This window comes from Colobus angolensis, unplaced genomic scaffold (assembly GCF_000951035.1).
Source record: "Colobus angolensis palliatus isolate OR3802 unplaced genomic scaffold, Cang.pa_1.0 Scaffold20, whole genome shotgun sequence".
NCBI classification, from domain to species: domain Eukaryota; kingdom Metazoa; phylum Chordata; class Mammalia; order Primates; family Cercopithecidae; genus Colobus; species Colobus angolensis.
In genome coordinates, this window is record NW_012115155.1 from 3,468,167 (window position 1) to 3,478,524 (window position 10,358).

Here is a 10,358-nt window from a genome sequence, read left to right on the forward strand (position 1 = left end):
CACCTGTAGTCCCAGCTACTCGGGAGGCTGAGGCAGGAGAATGGCGTGAACCTGGGAGGCAGAGTTTGCAGTGAGCCAAGATCACACCACTGCCCTCCAGCCTGGGAGAGAGAGCGAGACTCCATCTCAAAAAAAAAAAGCAAGTTGTCAAACAGTGAATATAATATGATCCCATTTCTCTTAAAAAGCAAAAGGTACACTTGGGAACATATATAAGGTTATGTGCATGTTTGTCTATGGAAGTAGATATATATGGGTTAAGGTATGACTAAGAAAATTCTGAAAGGTAGGATTATTGCACATTTTCTAGAGTATATATGGTTTGGCTGTTCTATTTTATAATAAGAACACTTATTTATACTCAGGAATAAATACTTATTTATACTCAGGAATAAAGAATACTACTTTATACTCAGGAAAAAATAAGGGGAAAACATTTTTTTAAGTAATATATTTTAGAGTCATTTGGTTTATTCAGCTTATATTCCCAAACTTCAGGCTAAAATTTAATCTGGAAAGAAAACTTCAGCTACGGAGAAAAGATAATAAACAAAATAACTAATCCTTTGCCTCATTCCTTAAATTCAAAGTCACTGATATAATTGGTAAGAAGGAAAAATATAACTGGCTACTTACTGTTTGCCAGACATTTGTTATTCATGTAACCCACAAAGTGAAACCCACAAAGTGAAACTGTCCTGGTTTCATAAATGAGGAAACTCGGGCTCCAAAGGATCAAGTGATTTCCCTGGAGCAGAAGCTGGTCAAAAAGACAGAACTGCAAATCTGTTTGGTTCTAGGAGCAGGGAAGACAGGACTTTCCCCTGGAGCTCTTATCTCCCTCCCTGGGGTTGCTGTGGGTGGAAAATAGGAGGGTTGGGGTAGCGTAGGAGCCACTGATAATGGATGTTTTTTTCCTCTCCAAGGAGGCATTTTCTCCCCACTCCATTCCTTCCCCCCACAAAGCTTCATCCGCCCTCCCCCTCAGAGCTGCATCAGGAGTACCAAGTGGCAGAGTCCCTGCACCGAAGTGCCTAGCCTAGAATCCTGCCTGCAGGAACTCCAAGAAAAATCAGCCAGAAAAAACAGGTGCTTCCCCTTCCAGAGCTCCCTTTATTATTGCATCCCAGTCAATCACTCCCCTGGCTTTCAAACTTACGTGAGATATGAGGGGAGCCTGATTGCACCTCTCAGCTGGTCATCTGTAAGATGGGAACAATGCATCTTGGGGGAATAACTCAGAAGAGAATATTAGAAAGTGCTTTCCAAATTCTCAAGTGCTAACAAAGAAGTACCACCCGAAAGCCTGAAGTTCTCACCTACCAGGTAATACAAACCCTCCTTAACATGACAGCTTACAGCATTTAAGAGTTCAGTGCGTTTTGAGATCTTTTCTTTCTTTCTTTTTTTTTTTTCTTTTTGTTGAGACGGAGTCTCGCTCTGTCGCCCAGGCTGGAGTGTAGTGGCCGCATCTCAGCTCACTGCAAGCTCCGCCTCCCGGGTTCACGTCATTCTCCTGCCTCAGCCTCCAGAGTAGCTGGGACTACAGGTGCCCGCCACCATGCCTGGCTAATTTTTTGTATTTTTTTCATAGAGACGGGGTTTCACCGTGTTAGCCAGGATGGTGTCGATCTCCTGACCTCGTGATCCGCCCGCCTTGGCCTCCCAAAGTGCTGGGATTACAGGCGTGAGCCACCGCGCCCGGCCAAAAGATCTTTATTTCTAAAATGGTATTTCAACACCTTGCACAGGAAATTCTCCTCAGGGTTATGTCCACCATGTGGCTGTACAGCGAGTGAAGAATGAATGGAAAAGTGAAGCAGGCCTTCCCAAAGCTACTGCCGTTCAACTCTAAGAGATGCAGTTCTTAGCTTTAGAGCCAACCCTGTATTAATCTTTGAATTGGGAAAAGAAGGGATAAAAATCAGCAAAAGTTATCAAAGTCCCAACTCGATGACCTTGTTAACTTCCAAAACAGGACTGGTGAGATGTTTCCTCTTTATTAATAACAGTGGGTGACATGTGAGTGCTTGCTATGTGCCCGGCATTTCAGTGTTCCACATGCATTAGCTCATTTTACTCACATAGCAGCACCTACTTTGTAGGGAGTTTACTCCCTCCATCTTACAGGTAAGGAATTGGAGGTAAAGAAAGGTTAACTGACTTGCCCAGATGGTTGCCAGATAGTTTGGCCTAAGCAAGACAGGTGGAGTTCTAGGTCAGATATCTGGTCTCCCTCTCCAGCCACATCATTCCTATTTCCCCTTGTGTTTGAAACCTTCGTCATCCTGACCCACTCAGGATTCCTGGGATAGACAGCGTGTCCAACTGCACCCCATGCTTGCCTTCGCACGTGGCTTTTCTCTCTTCTCACCAAGCCACCGTCCTCCTCCAACCAACAGGAAACTTTACTCCATGAATGAATGAAAGTAAGCATATTATGAAAATTCATTACTATACTTAAGACTCAAGAGTTGTTTTGGTGGCCGGGCGCGGTGGCTCAAGCCTGTAATCCCAGCACTTTGGGAGGCCGAGACGGGCGGATCGCGAGGTCAGGAGATCGAGACCATCCTGGCTAACACGGTGAAACCCCGTCTCTACTAAAAAATACAAAAAACTAGCCGGGCGAGGTGGCGGGCGCCTGTAGTCCCAGCTACTCGGGAGGCTGAGGCAGGAGAATGGCGTGAACCCGGGAGGCGGAGCTTGCAGTGAGCTGAGATCCGGCCACTGCACTCCAGCCTGGGCGGCAGAGCGAGACTCCGTCTCAAAAAAAAAAAAAAAAAAGAGTTGTTTTGATGGAAAATATCAAAGCATTCCCCACCGCAAGTCATTCTTGCAAAGTTATTTCTTATCTCAAAGCCAGAAATCCCTACGCAGATTGCCTGGGGTGCTCTCTTCTCTGCTCTCCCGGACTCCTCCTCCTCCACATCCCTTCTCATCCCTCCACACCCTCATCATCCCTTCCCTCAGGCTCCAGCCTTCAGGAAGATCTGTCTACAATGACCTTTGGCCACTGACAAAGAGGAGGTTATCTGGAAGTTTGCAAACCTCTGTTCAACTCTCTATCCACCCCTTGGAAGGATTTTTTCAGAGGAAGAGGACAGACTTTGTTCTTCAAATCATTTTTACCATATCTAAAACTAGCCACTGGGCTTGGCGATAGGACATCCCTATGAAACACACATGTCCAAGCCACATGTCCTCAAGGCATTGGTTTGACACTGCACTGAGAAATGAGCATCCAGTGGCTTAAGTGACTTTTTGATTTACGCCTATAGCATCTTTTCCATGTTTTCAGAGAACTTTAAACACATCATTACAAGGAAGAGGAGAGGACCTGTGATGGCTTCACAAGAATAACGCAATACCTACCACAAAGCCTTATAAATACTTAATAGCAGGCTTTTCAATTAACCAAAAATGTCTTGAATGATGTGACAAAACTACTTTTTAAGAATTTTATCTTGGCAGGCCAAGGCAGGCGGATCAACTGAAGTCAGGAGCTCAAGACCAGCCTGGCCAACATGGCTAAACCCAGTCTCTATTTAAAAATACAAAAATTAGCCCGGTGTGGTAGTGGGCACCTATAATCCCAGCTACTCAGGAGGCTGAGGCAGGAGAATCGCTTGAACCCGGGAGGCGGAGGTTGCAGTGAGTCGAGATCGTGCCACTGTACTCCAGCCTGGGCAACACAGTGAGACTTCGTCTCAAAAAAAAAAAAGAAAGAAAGAAAGAAACAAGCCAATTGTATCAATGCCTTTTGGTCATATGACGTAGAATAGGCTACTTAAATGAGGTACGCTGAAAAAGATACCTAGTGCAGCATTACTGACTTGGGGGGATAAAATCACACCTATTTTTAGATTTTCTAAATATTTACAGAGCACCTACTATACTCTCAAGGCACCCACAGCTTAATACTGAGGATACAGGTTGAGCATCCCTAATCCAAAAATCCCAAACCTGAAACTTTTTGAGTCCTGATGTGACCCCACATATTGTCCACATGGGTGGCTGGGACCATCTTTTCTGATGACTCAATGTACACAAGCTTCTTTTAATAAACAAAATTATTTAAAATATTGTATAAAATTACCTTCAATGCTATGTGCCTGAAGTATATATGAAACATAAGTGAATTTTGTGTTTAGATGTGGGTCAAAGCCTCAAAATACCTCATTATGGATATGCGAATATCCGAAAATCCAAAATCCAAAATACTTCCAATTCCAAGTATTTAGGAAAAGGGGTATTCCTCAGCCCGTACTTTAAAATTTTAGGGGCCAGGCAGTGGCTCATGCCTGCAATCCCAACACTTTGGGAGGTCAAGGAGGATTGCTTGAGCTCAGAAGTTTGAGACCAGCCTGGGCAACATAGTGGGATCTTGTCTCTAAAAAATATAGAAAAATTAGCTGGGCGTGGTAGCCCATGTTTGTCCCAGCTACTTGAGAGGCTGAGGCAGGAGGACTAATTGTTCCAGGAGGTGGAGGCTGCAGTGAGCCATGACTGTGTCCCTGCAGTCAGCCTGGGTGAAAGAGTAAGACCCTGTCTCAAAAAAAAAAAAAAAAAATTATTTAATCCATGGCTCAGCCCTATAGAACTTCCATTCTATTATGGGAGGCAGACACTAAAACAATTATGTTGTGTATTTTTTCTAGCAGTTATGACAATATTCTGCCCTAAATAACAAAAGGAAATAGTGAAATAACATGTAGACATTTTACATGTTTAGGACACTTTTAATAATAATGGAAAACATTATTACAAGAACAGTATTTAATAAAAGCAAGAAACAACTGCATAAAGCATATAATCTCATCCTTTTTTTTTAAGAAAAAGTATAGAAGAAGTGGGTTTTTTTTTTTTTTTTTTTTTTGAGACAGAGTCTCGCTCTATCACCCAAGCTAGAGTGCAGTGGCTCGATCTCAGCTCACTGCAACCTCTGCCCTCCGGGTTCAAGCAATCATCCTGCCTCAGCCTCCCAAGTAGCTGGGATTACAGGTGCCCACCAACATGTCCAGCTAATTTTTGTATTTTTAGTAAAGATAGGGTTTCATCACATTGGCCAGGCTGGTCTTGAACTCCTGACCTAAGATGATCCAACAGCCTCAGCCTCCCAAAGTGCTGGGATTACAGGCATGAGCCACCACACTCAGCCGAGAAGGAAGTCTTAATGGTCGTAACCCTCTGTAAGAATAAATTATTGGGAGTGGCTAAAAAGAATAATGAAAGGAACCTCTCTGACACAGAAAAACATATTTCTAAGCTACAAAAATTAGTTCAATGAGGAATTCAGCAAGAACATCGGCAGCACAGGACAAGTCTGTCTGTTGCTTGCCTTCCAATTTAGAATATATATATTTTTAATCATACTTCAGTTCTGGGTTACATGTGCAGAACGTGTAGGTTTGTGACGTAGGTATACATGTGCCACGGTGGTCTGCTGCACCCATGAACCCATAACCTACATTAGGTATTTCTCCTAATGCTATCCCTCCCCTTGCCCCCCACCCTCCGACAGGCCCCAGTGTGTGATTTCCCCTCCCTGCGCCCGTATATTCTCATTGTTCAGCTCCCACTTATGAGTGAGAGCATGTGGAGTTTCGTTTTCTGTTCCTATGTTAGTTTGCTGAGGATGATGGGTTTTTTAATGTTTCACAAGTGTCCCAGCACTTTGAGAGGCCGAGGTGGAAGGACTGCTTGAGCCCAGGAGTTCAAGACCAGCCTGGGAAACATCATCTGGGAAACCGCATCTCTACCAAAATTACAAAAATTAGCCTGGTGTGGTGGTGCATGCCTGTAGTCCCAGCTACTCGGGAGGCTGAGGTGGGAGGATTCCTTGAGCCCGGGAGGCAGAGGCTGCAGTGAGCTGAGATGGAGCCACTGCACCCAGCCTGGGTGAGAGAACCAGACCCTGTCTCAAAAAAAAAAAAAAAGCCAACAAAAAATGTTTCAGAATTGATGTTTTTAAATTTGTGAGATAAAGGTAGGAAAAGTTGGGCAATAACCAGAAAATAAACAAACTCAGATCTTCATATCACATCATAAATTCCAAATGCATTTCAGTAAGTGTTAAAATTTAGACACCTCTCAATGAAATTCAGAAAACTACTCAGCTAAGTGATTTTGGGATGAGCAGGCATTTTCTTTTAAGCATAAAAGAAAAGTTAATTTTCAAAGAATGAAATATTTGACTATAGACATTTAAAATCGATTTCTACAGAAAAAAAAATCACAACATATACACCTTACACCATAAATATAGTTATCACACAATAAAATTTAAATGGCCTGCAACCATCAGAGAAAAATACTTGCAAAAAATGGCAGCTAAAAGGTTGGTATTCTTCATAAATAGTATGCCCTTATCCGTAAGACATAAACACCCAAACAGAGAAATGTGCAAAGGACAGGAATATAATACACAAATTAAAAAGATCAATAAATGTATTTCAAAATATCTAACTGCATTAACAATCACAGAAATGCTAATTTAAGGCCAGGGGTGCTGGTACACACCTTTAATCCCAGCTACTCAGGACGCTGAGGAGGGAGGATGGCTTGAGCTCAGAAATTTGAGTCCAGCCTGGGAAAGCAAGTCAGATCCCAGCTCAAAAAAGAACAGAAATGCTAGTTTAGGATTAAACTGCATGTGTCACTAATCAGATGACAAAAAACAATAACCAATATTGGAAAAGAGACAATAAAATGTATACCGCTGGCTGGCACGTAAATTGGTACATTCTTCTGAGAAGGCAATTTGGTGATATGCATCAAAAGCCTCAATGTTCAAACCCTTTGATCCAGAAATTCTACTTCTTAAGTATTTATTTTTAAAATACATAAATAATCAACATTTCACAGGAAGATTTATGTACAAGGATGTTGTTCATCATTGCAGTATTTAATTTCTAACTAGAAACTAAGTAGCCATAAAAGGAAACAGGTTAAAGTCATAGAAATATACAATGTAATACTATGCAGTCATTACAAAAATGTAAGTCCTCAAATCATTTTCAATGACATGAGAAGGCTGACAAATATAGTAAATGAAAAAAAGGATAAAAGTCTGTAGCATAATCACAGAAAGATACATACACAAACATGTAGAAATAAGGTTAGCAGTGGCTTCTGGTGAAATTGGAGGGGATTTTAATTTTGTTTTAATTTTCTTCCTTTTGCTTTTCCAAATTATTCAAACTTTCTATAAAGTAGATTATTTCAATAACCTCCAAAAATGTAATTTTAAAAATATCTAAATATACCAAACTAACATAAGATGATGAGACCATAGGGGTAACTCCTTTTTCTCTCTTTTAACTGATCTATGAGAGGATCAACTTTTAAAACTCTTTTTAAAAAAACCTAGTAAGGCCAGGCACAGTGACTCTCATGCCTGTAATCCCAGCATTTTGGGAGGCTGAGGCGGGTGGATCACCTGAGATCAGGAGTTCAAAACCAGCCTGGCCAACATGGTGAAACCCCGTCTCTACTAAAAATACAAAAATGAGCCGGGTGTGGTGGCGCACGCCTGTAATCCCAGCTACTTGGGAGGCTGAAGCAGGAGAATCACTTGAACCGGGAGGCAGAGGTTGCAGTGAGCTGAGTGTCATCGCACTCCAGCCTGGGAGACAGAGCAAGACTCCGTCTCAAAAAAAAAGGAGTTGGAAGGGGTGGAGGAAAGGTAAGGAACTCAGCCAATGGCCTTACCAACTGGAGCAGGGGCCAGGGCATGGACAGACACACAATATCTTGGTCCAGGACCAAGACCTCAGACCTTGGGCCCACTCCTCAGCACCACAGGACGTAGCCAACAAGAAGAACCACATCAAAGCTCAACGGATGCTATAAACATCTCATTTTTCCTTGCTAAATTTAAGCAAAAAAAAAAAAAAACAGAGGCCCACAGAGGAAAGAAAAGTGCTCAAAGGTGCATAACCAGTTGGTAGCACTGATCTTCCATGAAAGTGAAAGGCATATAGAAGAAACCTTTCTACACAGCAGCACACGCGCACACTTGGCCACACCACCCACCAACCACGGCCACCGTCCGCTGCAGATGGTGCACAGGTCTCAGGGCCTGAGCAGGAAGCTCTAGAGCTGAGGGAGCTCAACTGAGCAAGACCAACTGAGGCCAGCAGAGCTGCCCCTGTGGATAAAGCATCACCCTCCACTGCGGCCCCTCCACAATGAGAGGGGGTTACTTCTACCCAGAGGGAGACAGACCGAGCCAGCTGCCGCTTCTGAGCTAGTATCTTGGCCCAGAAGCTGGCAAGTTCAGCAGTAAGCAGAGAGCCTGATGACCACGTTGGACTTCCACCCTGGCTGGCTCCCCAAATTGAGGAATCAAAGTTCGCAGAGAGGAAGCTGCACATGTAAGACACATTGCTACGACACTGCAGCTCCCCCGCAATTCCCTGTGACCCCACAAAAACCAGCGTTCCTCTGCTCATCTGCTCTGCCCATTGAAAGTAGAGGGGATCATACCAGTCGGGGTAGAGCAGACACATAGTCCTTTGCTCATCCTTGCTGGATGCCTGGGTGGGTGGCCAAGAACTGTTTCATGTCTGGGGCACACACACAATAAAAGATAAAGTAGAAGGTGACAAATCCACATGATGCCAGGGTGGTCATGAGATGACCCAGAAGGAAAGTGCAAAAAACGCATACTCATAACCATGATAGAATCACAAAAACACTATCCATCAGGACACTGGCCCACGTGTTCTGAAAAAGGGAACCAGCAACTGAACAACCACTATCATTCCAGGCACCTCACAGACCTTCGTTCTTCTGACTCCGCAAAATTATACTTCTTGTTTTACCCATGAAAACACTGAGGCTCAGAGAAAAAGAAAAGGCATCTCCAAGTCACAGAGCTAGCAAGTGCAGAGTTGGAATTCAAACTCCAAAGCCCATTTCTCTCAGGACATGGTGAGGGAACTTGTCTCCACCGCCACAGGGGGCTTTTGTCTAGCACGGATGGAACCCTGCTCCGGTGCTACGGAGGACACAGGCCAGCCGTCCCACCGCTGCCAGGTGCGGCTCCAGCACCTGGGATGCTGACGGTACTCAGTCTATGCCTTCAAAGGACATGATCATGTTCACAATAAATAGTCACAACGTGTCCAGGCGCAGTGGCTTAGGCCTATAATCCCGGCACTTTGGGAGGCCCAGGCAGGTGTGGATCACTTGAGCCCAGGAGTTTGAGACCAGCCTGGGCAACATGGTGAGACCACCCCCCCCCGCCGCAAGCTCTACAAAAAAATTTAAAAATTAGCTGGGCATGGTGGCCTACACCTGTGATCCCAGCTACTCGGGAGGTTGAGGTGGGAGGGTCACTTGAGTTGAGGAGGTCAAGGGTGCAGTGAGCCATGATCATGCCACTTCATGCCAGCCTGGGCCACAGAGCAAGACCCCGTCTCAAAAAAGAAAGGAAAGGAAAGGGAAGGAAAGGGAAAGAAAGGGAAGGAAGGGAAGGCAGGCAGGCAGGCAGGCAGTAATAATGCTACCAGTCTCTGAGCATCTGCTCCATGGAGGGGCTCTAGGCGGAATGCAGAGTGCCACCCTCTTACCCACATAAGGTATCTGATGTTTCCAGTTTTCAGATGAGGACACTGGGGCCGGAGGGGTCACGCAGCTGGGAAGTGGAATCTGAACCTGCACCTGTTCTCTTTCCCGAGCCCCACCTCACCCACCGTAACAAAGTCACAAGGCCCAAGTGGGTCTTTCACATCAACTCCCCACTGCTTCTGGGTTCCACTTGGCCCGGGCCTCCGGCCACTACCTTGGTTGAGGTAGGTCAGCGTCTCTTCATGCAGCTTCACGGCTGGGGATGTGGCAGCACACAACACATACTGCAGGGGTGGCAGGCGGGCCTCATTCTCAGGGGACAGCTGGGGCTCCTCCTGCTTGAAGATGGGCAGAGCGAGCACATCACTGCAACACACAGGAAGCAAAGGTCAGGAACAGAGCCCCAGGGGGCTCCCGCACAGAGCCAGGGCAAAGCTGGAGAGACGACGCAGACCACCAGGGCCCAGGGCAACACAGCACGCACATCGCATGCAGGGTGCTGGCTGCACTCCTGCAACCCTTGCACACTCCAGATGCTTTAAAACAGAGGAAACCACTCCTTCATGACTCTAATTTCACTCAATGACCCCCCAAAACACTGATTCAATCAACCCACCAAGGAGGTAAAAGGGCAAAGTTCCATTTATTTGGTTTCTATCCACAAGCGATCACTCATAAGGTTTCACTTTTAGGCCGGGCTTGGTGGCTCACGCCTGTAATCCCAGCACTTTGGGAGGCCGAGACGGGTGGATCACGAGGTCGGGAGATCGAGACCATCCTGGCTA

The 10,358-nt window shown here is 45.1% G+C and overlaps 1 protein-coding gene across 1 annotated transcript in view; it reads right to left on the reverse strand.

The window, feature by feature from the left end:
- Positions 1 to 10,358, reverse strand: part of TFCP2L1 (transcription factor CP2-like 1) — an 80,490-nt gene that overhangs the window by 58,283 nt on the left and 11,849 nt on the right. The window contains exon 3 of the mRNA XM_011941717.1: positions 9,788 to 9,939. Coding sequence (XP_011797107.1) covers positions 9,788 to 9,939 — 152 coding nt within the window. The remainder of the gene's footprint in view (positions 1 to 9,787; positions 9,940 to 10,358) is intronic.